This window comes from Hypanus sabinus, chromosome X1 (genome assembly GCF_030144855.1).
Source record: "Hypanus sabinus isolate sHypSab1 chromosome X1, sHypSab1.hap1, whole genome shotgun sequence".
Lineage (NCBI taxonomy): Eukaryota > Metazoa > Chordata > Chondrichthyes > Myliobatiformes > Dasyatidae > Hypanus > Hypanus sabinus.
In genome coordinates, this window is record NC_082738.1 from 5,041,612 (window position 1) to 5,056,376 (window position 14,765).

Sequence of the window (14,765 nt, forward strand, 5' to 3'; positions counted from 1 at the left end):
GTGATTAATCTATTTCTAGTTATGTTAGCCAAGTGGAAATTAAGAAAGAGGAAGGCAGTAGTAATAGGGGACTTGATAGTTAGGGGTTCAGATAGGTGATTCTGTGGACACAGTCAGGAGACCCGGATGGTAGTTTGCCTCCCTGGTGCCAGGGTCCGGGATATTACTGATCGCGTCCAAGATATCCTGAAGTGGGAGGGTGAGGAGCCAGAGGTCGTTGTACATATAGGTACCAATGACATAGGTAGGAAAAGGGAAGAGGTCCTGAAAGGAGAATATAGGGAGTTAGGAAAGGAGTTGAGAAGGACCGCAAAGGTAGTAATCTCGGGATTACTGCCTGTGCCATGCAACAGTGAGAGTAGGAATGGAATGAGGTGGAGGATAAATGCATGACTGAGGGATTGGAGCAGGGGGCAGGGATTCAAGTTTCTGGATCATTGGGACATCTTTTGGGGTAGGTGTGACCTGTACAAAAAGGACGGGTTGCACTTGAATCCCAGGGGGACCAATATCCTGGAGGGGAGATTTGCTAAGGCTACTGGGGAGACTTTAAACTAGAATGGTTGGGGAGTGGGAATCAAATAGAAGAGTCCAGGAGAGAGGAGGTTACTTCATAAATAGAGAAAGCTTGTAGACAGTGTGTGAGGGAGGATAGGCAGGTGATAGAGAAGGGGAGCTCTCAGACCGAAGATGTAGGGGAGAAGGAAGAAAAAGAAGATAGTAAAGTAAGAGGGGGAGAATCTCTTAAATGCATTTATATTAATGCTAGGAGCATTGTAAGAAAGGTGGATGAGCTTAGAGCATGGATTGATACCTGGAAATACGATGTTGTAGCTATTAGTGAAACATGGTTGCAGGAGGGGTGTGATTGGCAACTAATTATTCCTGGATTTCGTTGCTTCAGGTGTGATAGAATCGGAGGGGCAAGAGGGGGAGGTGTTGCATTGCTTGTCAGATAAAATATTACAGCAGTGCTTTGGCAGGATAGATTAGAGGGATAGATTAAGGAGACTATTTGGGTGGAATTGAGGAATGGGAAAGGTGTAGTAACTCTTATAGGGGTGTATTATAGATCACCTAATGAGGAGTGAGAATTGGAGGAGCAAATTTGTAAGGAGATAGCAGATATTTTTAGTAAGCACAAGGTTGTGATTGTGGGAGATTTTAATTCTTCACACATAGACTGGGAATCCCATTCTGTAAAAGGGCTGGATGGTTTGGAGTTTGTACAATGTGTGCAGGATAGTTTTTTGCAGCAATACATAGAGGTACCAACTACAGAAGGGGCAGTGTTGGATCTCCTGTTAGGGAATGAGATAGATCAAGTTACGGAGGTATGTGTTGGGGAGCACTTCAGGTCCAGTGATCACAATGCCATTAGTTTCAATATAATTATGGAGAAGGATAGGTATGGACCCAGGGTTGAGATTTTTGATTGCAGAAAGGCTAACTTTGAGGAGATGCAAAAGTATTTAGAAGGAGTGGATTGGGACAATTTGTTTTATGGGAAGGATGTAATAGAGAAATGGAGATCATTTAAAGGTGAAATTTTGAGGGTACAGAATCTTTATGTTCCTGTTAGGTTGAAAGGATAGGTTAAAAGTTTGAGAGAGCCATGGTTTTCAAGGGACATTGGAAACTTGGTTCAGAAAAAGAGATATCTACAATAAATATAGGCAGCATGGAATAAATGAGGTGCTCGAGGAATATAAAGAATGTAAAAAGAATCTTAAGAAAGAAATTAGAAAAGCTAAAATAAGATGAGGTTGCTTTGGCAAGTAAGGTGAAAATAAATCCAAAGGGTTTCTACAGTTATATTAATAGCAAAAGGATAGTGAGGGATAAATTGGTCTCTTAGAGAACCAGAGTGGACAGCTGTGTGTGGAGCCAAAAGAGATGGGGGAGATTTTGAACAATTTCTTTTCTTCGGTATTCATTAAGGAGAAGGATATTGAATTGTGTAAGGTAAGGGAAACAAGTAGGGTAGTTATGGAAACTATGACGATTAAAGAAGAGAAAGTACTAGCGCTTTTAAAGAATATAAAAGTGGATAAATCTCCAGGTCCTGACAGGATATTCCCTCGGACCTTGAGGGAGGTTAGTGTAGAAATAGCAGGGGCTCTGACAGAACTATTTCAAATGTCATTAGAAACGGGGATGGTGCTGGAGGATTGGTGTATTGCTCATGTGGTTCCATAGAACAAGGGTTCTAAGAGTAAACCTAGCAATTATCGGCCTATAAGTTTGATGTGTAAATATCTGGACAGACAGGGTCTGATTAGGAATAGTCAATATGGATTTTGTGCATGCAAGTTTATGTTTGACAAATCTTATTGAATTTTTTGAAGAGGTTACTAGGAAAGTTGACGAGGGTAAAGCAGTGGATGTTGTCTATATGGACTTTAGTAAGGCCTTTGACAAGGTTCCACACGCAAGGTTAGTTAGGAAGGTTCAATTGGTAGGTATTAATATTGAAGTAGTAAAATGGATTCAACAGTGGCTGGATGGGAGATGCCAGAGAGTAGTGGTGGATAACTGTTTGTCAGGTTGGAGGCCGGTGACTAGTGGTGTGCCTCAGGGATCTGTACTGGGTCCAATGTTGTTTGTCATATACATTAATGATCTGGATGATGGGGTGGTAAATTGGATTAGTAAGTATGCAGATGATACTAAGATAGGTGGCGTTGTAGATAATGAAGTAGGTTTTCAAAGCTTGCAGAGAGATTTAGGCCAGTTAGAAGAGTGGGCTGAAAGATGGCAGATGGAGTTTAATGCTGATAAGTGTGAGGTGCTACATTTTGGTAGGACTAATCAAAATAGGACATGCATGGTAAATGGTAGGGCATTGAGGAATGCAGTAGAACAGAGTGATCTAGGAATAATGGTGCATAGTTCCCTGAAGGTGGAATCTCATGTGGATAGGGTGGTGAAGAAAGCTTTTGGTATGCTGGCCTTTATAAATCAGAGCATTGAGTATAGGAGTTTAGATGTTAAAATTGTACAAGGCATTGGTGAGGCCAAATTTGGAGTATTGTGTACAGTTCTGGTCACCGAATTATAGGAAAAATGTCAACAAAATAGAGGGAGTACAGAGAAGATTTACTAGAATGTTACCTGGGTTTCAGCGCCTAAGTTACAGAGAAATGTTGAACAAGTTAGGTCTTTATTCTTTGGAGCATAGAAGGTTGAGGGGGGACTTGATAGAGATATTTAAAATTTTGAGGGGGATAAATAGAGTTGACATGGATAGGCTTTTCCCATTGAGTGTAGGGGAGGTTCAAACAAGAGGACATGAGTTAAGAGTTAGGGGGAAAAAGTTTAGGAATAACACGAGGGAAGAACTTTATTCAGAGAGTGGTAGCTGTTTGGAACGAGCTTCCAGTAGAAGTGGTAGAGGCAGGTTTGATTTCGTCATTAAAAAAAAAATTGGATAGGTATATGGACAGGAAAGGAATGGAGGGTTATGGGCTGAGTGCAGGTCTGTGGGACTAGGTGAGAGTAAGCGTTCGGCATGGACTAGAAGGGCCGAGATGGCCTGTTTCTGTGCTCTTATGGTTATATGGTTATGGAATGCTTGGTAACCCAGGACAAGATAGGACAAAGTCAGTATGGTTTTCTTAAGGGAAAATCCTGCCTGATGAACCTGTTGGAATTCTTTAAGGAGATTACAAGAAGGATAGATAAAGGGAATTCAGTAGATGTTGTATATTTCGACTTTCAGAAGGCTTTTGTCAGGGTACCACACATGAGGCTGCTTACCAAGAGCCCATGGTACTACAGGAAAGGTACTGGCATGGTTAGAGCATTGGCTGATTAGTAGGAGGCAGCAAGTGGGAATAAAAGCATCTTTTCCTAGTTAACTGCTAATGACTAGTGGTGTTCGGCAGAGGTCTGTATTGGGACCACTTCTTTTTATGCTGTATATCAATGATGAAGGTGATAGAATAGGTGGCTTTGTTGCCAAGTTTGCAGATGATACGCAGATTGGTGGAGGGGAAGGTAGTGTTGAGGAAACAGGTAGAATGCCGAAGAACTTAGACAGATTAGGAGAATGGGCAAGAAAGTGGCAAATTAAATACAATGTTGGAAAATGCATGGTCATGCACTTCGGTAGAAGAAATAAATGTGCAGACTATTTTCTAAATGGGGATAAAATCCAAAAATCTGATATACAAAGAGATTTGGAAGTCCTCGTGCAGAACACCCTAAAGATTAACTTCCAGGTAGAGTCAGTTGTTTGGAAGGCAAATGCAACGGTAGCATTCATTTCAAGAAGGTTAGAGTACAAGAGCAGGGATGTGATGCTGAGGCTTTATAAGGCACTGGTGAGGCTTCATCTTGAGTATTGTGAACAGTTTTGGGCCCCTCATCTTAGGAAAGATGTGCTGGCATTGGAGAGGTTTCAGAGGAGGTTCACAAGGATGATCCTGGGAATGAAAGGGTTATTATACTAGGACTGATTAATGGCTTTGGGCCTGTACTCATTGGAATTTAGAAGGATGAGGGGGGAATCTCATTGAAACCTTTTGAATGTTGAAAGGTCTAGACAGAGCAGATGTAGAGGTGTCTAGGACAAGAGGACACAGCCTCAGTATAGAGAGATGTCCATTTAAAAAAAGAGATACAGTAAAATTTCTTTAGACAGAGGGTGGTGAATTTGTGGAATTTATTACCACAGACAGCTGTGGAGGTCAGGTCATTGGGTGTATTTAAGGCAGAGCTTGTTAGCTTCTTGACTGGATACTGCATCAAAGGTTATGGAGAGAAGGCTGGGGAGTGGGGCTGAGGAGGGGAAAAATGATCAGCCTTATTTGAATGGCATAACAGAATCAATGGGCCGAATGGCCTAATTCTGCTCTTATGTCTTATGGTCATGTTGATGGGCCTTAGTTTAATATCTCAAGTAAAAGATGTTGTTCTCTTGTGTGGCACTGCTCTGGATAATTTTACACCCTTTTCATCATCATCTCCATATGCTGTGGGTGATCATGGTCTCATGACCTAGATTATTCTTCGTAAATCTTTCTACAGAAGTGGTTTGTCATTGCCTTCTTCTGGGCGGCGTCTTTACCCCAGCCGTTATCAATACTCCTCAGGGATTGTCTACCCGGCTTCATTGGTCACATAAGCAGGAATTGTGATCTGCACCAGCTACTTGTATGACCGTCCAACACCTGCTCCCATGGATTCACATGATCCTGATCGGGGGGTTAAGCAGGTGCTACACCTCGCCCAAGGGTGACCTGCAGGCTAGCGGAGGGAAGGAGTGCCTTACACCTCCTTTGGTAGAGATTTATCTCCACCCTGCCACCCAACACCCTTTTAAACAACCTAAAACGTAAGCTAAGTGTAAAATCCAATTAGATTACATCAAACACTTACACACAACAGGCAGGAACTGGGACTAGGTTGCTGAGATAGTGTGGTCTCTGCAATCTTCTTAAGCCAGAGGTGCGGATTAGGTAAAACAGCACACGCTTTTAACACAGCTCAAAAAGCATTATCAAAAATGGCACTGAGTCCCCAAAATAAATAGTATTTTGGAAATATCTTAAAGGAGGGAACAGTTCTGAGTGCAAAGTTCTTTTGCACCATTAATCCCATTCTCCATGACCATCTCCCCAGGTTCTCTCACTACACAGACAATTACAAAGTACCGGTATATATTTCTTCCAAATAAACTGTAGTCAGAATCAGGTATATTATCACATGAGAACTTAAGAAATAGGAGCAGGAGTCGGCCATCTGACCCGTCAAGTCTGCTCCGCCATTCAATAAGATCATGGCTGATCTGGCCATGGATTCATCTCCAGTTACCTGCCTTTCCCCCATCACCCTTAATTCCCCTACTATGCAAAAATCTATCCAACCTTGTCTTAAATATATTTACTGAGGTAGCCTCCACTGCTTCATTAGGCAGAGGATTCCACAGATTCACCACCCTCTGGGAAAAGCAGTTCCTCCTCATCTCCGTCCTAAATCTACTCCCCTGAATTTTGAGTCAATGTCCCCTTGTTCTAGTCTCACCTATCAGTGGAAAGAGCTTCCCTGCCTCTATCTTATCTAACCCTTTCATAATTTTATCACCAGCATGTGTCATGAAATCTGTTAACTTAGTCTCATCAGCCACCTCAGAACCAACAGAACCTGAGTGGAAACAAGACATCCTTGACTCTAAGGGGCTACCCAAAAAGAGAAAGATAGGCTAGCGTTCTGCAGGAGAGGCAGGCACTGTGCCTGTGGCCTTGCAGGCAGAATAAAAGCCATTTAGTAAGAGCCTTACATTACTGAAGTGTTGGCACATGGCCTAGTGGATAAGGCGTCAGTCTAGTGATCTGAAGGTCACTGGTTCGAGCCTCAGCTGAGGCAGCATGTTGTGTCCTTGAGCAAGACACTTAACAACACATTGCTCTGTGACGACACCGGTGCCAAGCTGCTTGGATCCTAGTGCCTTCCCTTGGACGACATCAGTGGCGTGGAGAGGGGAAGGCCTGCAGCTTGGGCAACTGCCAGTCTCCCATACAACCCTGCCCAGGCCTGCACCCTGGAAACCTTCCAAGGTGCAAATCCAAGGTCTCATGAGACTAACGGATGCTTATTATTATTATTATACGTTACTGAGAATTGCAAATACCTGTTGTGCATTCTCCATGTTGTAATCCCACCGTGGGAAAATATTGGTGAAGGTCAATGGCTCGGTGCCAGCATGAACCAAGTATGCTTTGGGAGGCCGTCTTGTGTTCTTTTCTGATTGAATGAAACAAATATTCCAGTTTCAAGAAATTATTCTCCTCCAGAAGAATGCAGTGGCTTAGCTCAGGCTTCTGCCTTGTGTGGGTAACCGCAGCACTGACCTGTGCAATAGTGGAGGGCCGTCTCCATGGCACATCTTCGCTCCATGTCCCAGCGAATCTTCGCTGAGCCCGTGTTTTTGCTTTCTGGTGGCCACCAACCCTGCCACAGGTAAACTTCAAACCAATTGTCCAGGAGGAACAGTGCTGGAGGAACACAGCAGAGACAAAAATGATATCATTATACTGGCAACACCAGGGGGTAATATGTAAGTAAGCTAAGTCCGATGCATTTAAATGTAAGCCTCAAGTGCTTGCCTTTTCTGCCCATCTGAAACTGACTCACACGTCTGAGCAGGATATAGGGAGTTGCAAGTTGCAGTCTGATACCAAAGGATAATTTATTACTGAACAGATAGGGTCTTGGCGGACCCTTGATACAGGAAAGGCCATGAATTTCCTACAGGCCAGGGTTATGAGGTAACTCAAAGTTCAAAGTAAATTTATTATCAAAGTCACCATATACAACCCTGAGATTCATTTTTCTGTGGGCATACTCAATAAATCTATAGAATAATAACCATATAGAATCAATGAAGGATCATACCAACTTGATCCTTCAATCAGTGTGCAAAAGACAAAAAACTGTTCAAATTAAAAAATAAATAAATAACGAAGCATAAATGTCAAGAACATGAGGTGAGGAGTCCTTGAAAGTGAGTCCATCTGTTGTGGGATTACTTCAATGAAGGGACAAGTAAAGTTGACTGAAGTTATCCCCTTTGGTTCAAGAGCCTGATGGTTGAACTTGGTGGTGTCAGTCCTTAGGCTCCCATACCTTCTTTCAGATGCAGCAGGGAGAAGGGGTCATGGTCTGAGTGATGGGGGTCTCTGACAATGTTTCATGTAGATGTGCTCGGAGGTAGGGAGGGCTTTACTCATGATGGACTGGGCCGTATCCACGACTTTTAGTAGGATTTTCTGGACTCTCAAAGGATTGCTTTGTACTTACCTAGGAAGGAACTTGGGAATTAAGGTGAAAGGCTAGGTAACAACAGCCCTGGTTCATTACAACTTATTCACAACACCACAGGCACAGAGCCTTACCAGTTTCGAAGTGGGGTTAGGATCTCAAGAGATGAGCAGAGGAAGACTTAGCAGACTGCAAGAGAAAGGGTAAGAAATGTCTCAAGTGGAGTGTAAAAGAATGAGAAAGGGTGAAATAAAAAACCCTCAGGAGATGTGGTGGGAAAGAAGAATCTTTGAAAAATTGTAAGGAGAGGAAGATATGCAAATGTTGAAAAGCTCCCTGACAAGGCAAAAGTGTGGAGTTGAGGCTACAGTGAGATCAGCCATGCCATTGTTAAAGCAAAGTAGCCTGGAGAGCTGAGAAATTGTACCATGCCTAACAAGGGGCATTGAAGCAGTAGCAGCTGATGGTGCTGGAAGTTGGTGGGCAGTGTTCCTGGCTGGTGATCATGAGGACAGTAAGGCTGGGTGGGTGACGGTGACCTTTAAGACATTGGAATGAAGTATTGTGTGTCCCATCCATTATGATTCTTGTTTTATTCTGAGGTAGTGATGCTTAATGCAGCTGGGTGTGACGATGAAGAAATTTATGAAAAAGATACCAGAAGAAATGTAATATTCAACCACATTTTCTGTATCTGCAGTCACATCCAGGGTCTGGAACGGCGGGGGGGGGGGGGGGGGGTGGGGGTGGGAGGTATGAGATTCCTTCTATAAAGTCATTAACCACATCAGAATAGTGAGTATACAGGCAGTCCCCGGGTTACGAACGAGACAGGTTAAATGGGACAAGTGGGGCGGTGCTGACTGGAAGAGGGGGATCAGGGTGAATCTTGCTAAGAAATATTTAAACCAAATACAAAGTTACACACTCAATACAGTGTTAACGGCAATGACTTAAAATGGCAGATGGCGTTGTGATCCGACTTAAAATGGCAGATGGCGTTCTCCTCCCTCCATTCGTAAGCACGAGCTGTCCGTAAGTCGGACGTTTGTAACTCAGGGACTGCCTGTACTGCAAAAGGGGTTGCAAAGGGTTTGGGTGTAGTAAGTATTTTGGTATTGTGAATCCTTATCCTTTCCTCACACTCAGCATGGTAGTACACCAAACTTATAGCAAGTACACACCGGGCTGAGGAACAGAGTAGAGATCCTCCTGTAAGAATGGCATGGCCATCACACCATTAGAGATGCGCGAGGGACTTAGTTGTTCTGTCATGGTAAACTCCCCCGAGGAAGCAGTCAGCCTGAAGAGTCGTACAGTGAAGTTATACTTTCCGGGATCTACGAGACATAAAAATAACAAGTTACACCACACGATGAAAGACATGGGCCCACGTGCATTTCCACTGAGAATGTCGGCAATTCTGGGCAGCACAGAATGTAATATCCCTAGACTTCCTAAAAGCAAACAAACAACCTGGAACCAACAGAAATGATTATCAGTGCCCTGTGAATCTGGACGTGGAACTTCTCTACACAAAAACCAGAGACTCTACACTTGAAACTCCTATACAAAAGCCACCATGAATGTACTATCCCCTCAATTCCGTGTGCTGTCCATTACCTTGTAACATGCAATCATATGCTTTTCGATCTGCTTGTCCGATTGCTTGCCAGAACTCTGGTGGTTCTGAACCTTCATCCAGCTCATACACTGTCACTTCCATGCTGCTCCACTGACCCAGCTCCTGAGGTGGTCTAAGGAAAAAAAGATCTTGCATTAAAACCAAGTCTAAGCACAGTAATAAAGTGTTGATGTCATGCTTGCCAGGAAAATCCATTAAACTTAATCAGCTCAACTCAAGTAAATGGCAGGTAGTTGAACAATCTATGCAAGGGTTCCCAACCTTTTTTATGCCATGGACCAATACCATTAAGCAAGAGGTCTGTGGACCCCAGGTTGGGAACCCCTGAGTTAAGAGATAAATATTGACAAGGACACAGAGATAACTTTTGGCTCTTTCAACAGTGCCCAGCATTCCACACAACTGGCACACGATTGAAGACAAATGTAGAATAGCTTTGAGGGGGCTACAGGTTTGAGTGCCATTAATCCTTCTCTCCATCACCGCCCTTTTCCCATGCTCTGCCACAGCACTGGCAGTGACATTACATACATTTCCATTCAATGAACCGGAGCCAATCCTTGACATTCAACGATCTCTGCTGGATTCTGTGGGTAAACACTGTTGAAAAGAATGCCAGGAAACAGAAACATATCCAGTTACTGATCAGCTTCAACTCAAAGGGCAATGAGTAGGTTTCTATTTTTAACCTCAGCATCCTTGTTTTTTGGTAAGTAAAATCACCCTTCATCCCAGCTACTGTGTTCATTTTCTAAACGGGGAGAAAATCCAATAATCAGAGGCCTTTGGGAGTCCTAATGCGGAATTTCCTAAAGATTATATTGCAGGTTGAGTCGGTGGTGAGGAACACAAATGCAGCAATACTGTTTATTTTGACAGGACCAGAATTTAAAAGCAAGGATGTGATGCTGAAGCTTTGTAAGGCATCGGCAGGCCGCGCTTGGAGTATTGTGAGCAGATTTGGGGCTCTTAGCTGAGAAAAGATGTGCGGGCATCGGAGAAGGTTCAGAGGAGGTTCATGAGAATGATTCAGGGAATGAAAGGGTGAGGAGTGTTTGATAGCTCTAGACCTGTACTCACTGGAGTTTAAAAGAATGACAAGGGATCTCACTGAAATCTATCGAATATTGAAAGGCCTCGATAGAGTGGATGAGGAGAGGACGTTTCCTATAGTGGGGGAGTTTAAGACCAAAGGGGACAGCCTTAAAATAGAGGGGCATTCCTTTAGAACAGAGATTAGGGGGAATTTCTTTAGCCAGAAGGTGTTGAACCTGCAAAATTGTTTGTCACAGACGGCAGTGGAGGCGAAGCCATTGAGTATATTTAAGGCAGAAGTTGATGGGTTCATGATTAGTCAGGGAGAAGGCAGGAGAATGGCATTGAGAGGGATAATAAATCAGCCATGATGGAATGGCAGACAGACTCAATGGGCTGAATGACTTAATTCTGATCCTATGTCTTATGGTCAAAGATCAGTGTAAATGGGTGCATGATGGGTGTGTGGACTCGGTTGGCTGAAGAACGAGTTCCTGAGCTGTATCATTCTATGATACCCTGATTATATGATTGACTGTTCTCCTTGAGAAGAGAGGATCAACATTCTGGAAGGAGAATGAAATAATATTAAATATATTACAATTCAGGTTCATTTTGTTACTGAATTGATTCTGACCCTGTTTCTTTCCATTGTGATTAATCTTGGGTGACAACAGTCACACATCCAAAATTGCAAACTGAATTTCTAGCCTCACTGACTTTTGAGATAAATGCACAAACCAGGATGATCCTCAAAGGCCATCGTTCATCAGAACTGGAAAGGGGCAGAAGCCAAAATAAGAAGGTGGGGGGATTATTATGGCTTCTGCCCCCTCCCTTTCCAATCCTGATGAAAGGTCTGGGCTTGAAACATTGGCTGTTTATTCCTATTCATAGATGCTGCCTGATCTGCTGAGTTCCTCCAACATTTTGCGTTTGTCGCTCCAGGTTTCCAGCACCTGCAGACTCTCTTTTGTCTCCCTATTACTGCAGAGCTGGCAGAGTTCCTGTGGGGACCCATGTAGCCAGTATTTCAGAGTGTGAAAATAAAAATACCAGTGCACACAAGCACCTTGGAGATGATGCTGTTGTAATTATTTACCTTTGGCAGAGGAGCAAGGTGATGTTAGAAACATATTTGTTAATGCAAAGGGAACTGTGCTTTAATATGTCCAATTTCTTTGTTTATTTATTGAAATACAGTGTGGAATAGGCTCTTTTGTCCCAATGCCCAGCAACCCCCTATTTAACCCTAGCCTAATCACAGGACAATTTACAATGACCAATTAACTTATCAACCGGTACGTCTTTGGTCAGTGGGAGTAAACTGGAGCACCTGAATGAAACCCACGCGGTCTCAGGGAGAACATACAAACTCCTTACAGGCAGTGGCAGGAATTGTAACTAATGTCTTTCTTACCGGTCCTTTATATGATTGGCTGCTTTTCTGCCAACCTCTTTTACATTGGATTGAGCTCTGCAGCCATGCCACAGATATACCAGAGCCTGCTGAGTGTTCACCAGGACAAGGGAACCTCTTGAGCGAAGACTGCTACAATCACACTCCACCTCCAGGAGGCGCCCCTCCACCGGTAATTCCCCCTGCACTATGTACAGTCGCCAGATTCCTGCAGAAGACAGAAATGGAAACACAGAATCAATGTGTTTACAATGTTTTGGAGTCCCTGAAAACATGCACCAACGAGCAGGGCTGTTTGCCTTGATATCCTGGGCATAATACTTGTTTCAAACACCATCTGTAAAATAGCTGCTCTGGCAATTTATTTCCACACAGTTTGTGGGCATTGCGATAAGGCTGTATATCAGATGTGGCTCCAAATTACCTCAAAGTACTAAAGGATCAAACTAAGGAACAAAAAAGAAAAATGTTTCTTTATTATGTCCCTAACATTCCAAAATGCTTTTGAGCTCATGGATTTGCTTTTGTGAGGCATAGGGGCAAAAACAGTTTGCACAGAGCACAGTTTCAAATGAAAGATCAGTTCCCATTTGGATGGTGTCGAGGATGGGAATTAGTCGGGATAATGACAACACTCTCTTAGAACAGCACCTTGAACTTCTTTGGCATTCAGCAGAACTGCACACTGATATAGCACAACAATCCCTCATTACTGCGTGCATTGCCCAGGTTGGATTATGCACAGAGGCCTCTTGAGACTCATAGAACTCACACCATTCAGACTCAGACAGAAAGTCAAACAGTCAAGACAAACTGCCAGTTGCTTCACAAACACTACTTAATGTTTCCATTGAAACACCTTCTGGTCTTCACAGAGTATGGATGCAAAATGATCAAAAGGAAATCCCATGTCAGTAAAACTGATTATATTGAGAAAAGAGGGAATGTAAATAAGAGAGGCAAGGGAGTGATGGAGGGGGGCTGGGTAATATTGAACGTATAGTAAAAGTATGACAGAAAATATTTATGTCAAATGGAATCACCAGCGATTAAAAACATTTAAGATGTATTTAATGGGATTGCATTCACTATCAACCCATTTTACAAAGTCAGACAAAGTCAATATTACCCTCATGTTTTACAGCCATGCAGATATCCAGAGGGAAATGGTTCCTTCTCTCAAATACCTGCCAGAATTATTGCATTTTTATTGATAAAATGATTCTTTTGTCAAATGCAATCCATTTCCTTTGCTTTCCCAAACTCCTAATAAAAAGTTCCTAATACAAACCTTGTGATGTTTTTGTCTTATCCCTCCTGCCACTGTGGATGATCATCCCCCCTTGGAACAGCTGAAGAAAGCAGGGAGGCTCCTTTCCCTGTGACACCAGCATCTGGGAAACAGAACCAGTATTTACTCTCCTTGGCAGTGCTGTATTAACTCAGAGATTTTGGTTCAAAAATGTATTAGCTGAGAGAACTCAGAACTTTATACTGTCACGGTCCATATTGCTTCTCTAGTTTCTATGAAACAGAATGACAAGTGAACAATGCAGAGAAGGTAACGCTAGCTGCTGATCTTGTTCTTCCCTTGTTTTCTTTTGACACAGAAGGAGATCATTTCAAAGTACCAGTTTCTACTACTTCCACATTCCAGAACCTACCATTCTCAGTGTACAATATTTGCCTTGGCAATCTCTTTTAAACTTTTTGTCTCTCATGAGAAAGCTACACCCTCAAGTATTTGACATTTCCACCCTGATCCTGTGCCATATCTTTACAGGACGGTTGACCCCAGCCATTATCAATAGTCTTTAGAGATTGTCTGCTTGACGTCAGTGGTCACATAACCAGGACTTGTGATGTGTACCAGCTGCTCATCTGTCCATCCACCATCACCTGACCCTAATCAGGGGCTAAGCAGGTGCTACACCTTGTCCAGGGGTGACCTGCAGGCTAGCGGAGGGAAAGCGTGCCTTACATCTCCTTTGGTAGAGACCTCCCCGGCACCACCTCACTACTTTACCCTCTTTGCATTATTAGTATTTGAAAAATATTTCTTATTGTTCATGTCCTGCACTGTACCACTGCTGCAAAACCACACATTTGCAAGATAATAAACTTGATTCTGATTTGAACTTGTTGAAGGTCGTCGAGTCTACAATGTTAAACCAAAAGATAAAGTGAGTTCCTTGACCTTACAGTGAGGTTCTTTAGAACAGTACAGGAAGTGAGCCTCATGGGGCTAGAATGGGAGTCAGAAGGTGATTTAGCTACGAACACATAGACATGCTTGTGAACTGGACAGAGAGATTCTACAAGGACAAAATCCCATTTTCATTTACCATCCCCCCTCTGAACATACTAAAGTTCAAAGTAAAATTTATTATCAGAGTATATGTCACCACAAACAACTCAGAGATTCTTTTTCTGTAGGCATACATAGCAAAACTATTAAACAGTGACTGTAAACAGGATCAATGGACAACAAGCTGTGCGATTGCAAATATAAATAAATAGCAATAAATAATGAGAACATGAAATAACAAGATAAAGAGTCTTAAAGTGAGACCATTGGCTGTGGGGGAACACCAGAAATAGATTGAGTGTAGTTATCCCTTTTGTTCAAGAGCCTAAGGGTTGAGGGGTAGTAACTGTTCTTGAACCTGGTGGTGCAAATCCTGAGACACCTGTACCTTCTACCTGATGGCAGCAGTGAGAAAAGAGCATGGCCTGTGTGGTGAGGATCTCTGATGATGGATGCTGCTTTCCTATGACAGCTTTTCATGTAGATGTTCTCAATGGTTGAGGGGGCTTTACCCATTATGTACTGGGCTGAATCCACTACCTTTTGTAGGATCTTCTGTTTAAAACTATTGTTGTTCCCATACCAGGCCATAA

The 14,765-nt window shown here is 42.9% G+C and overlaps 1 protein-coding gene across 7 annotated transcripts in view; it reads right to left on the reverse strand.

Moving 5' to 3' along the window:
* Positions 1-14,765, reverse strand: part of LOC132384541 (supervillin-like) — a 244,447-nt gene that overhangs the window by 8,842 nt on the left and 220,840 nt on the right. For all 7 annotated transcript variants that reach the window (XM_059955702.1, XM_059955704.1, XM_059955703.1 and 4 more), the window contains 6 exons: positions 13,156-13,258; positions 11,865-12,072; positions 9,388-9,521; positions 8,949-9,104; positions 6,855-6,998; positions 6,635-6,747 (listed from right to left, as the gene is read on the reverse strand). In XM_059955702.1, coding sequence (XP_059811685.1) covers positions 6,635-6,747; positions 6,855-6,998; positions 8,949-9,104; positions 9,388-9,521; positions 11,865-12,072; positions 13,156-13,258 — 858 coding nt within the window. The remainder of the gene's footprint in view (positions 1-6,634; positions 6,748-6,854; positions 6,999-8,948; positions 9,105-9,387; positions 9,522-11,864; positions 12,073-13,155; positions 13,259-14,765) is intronic.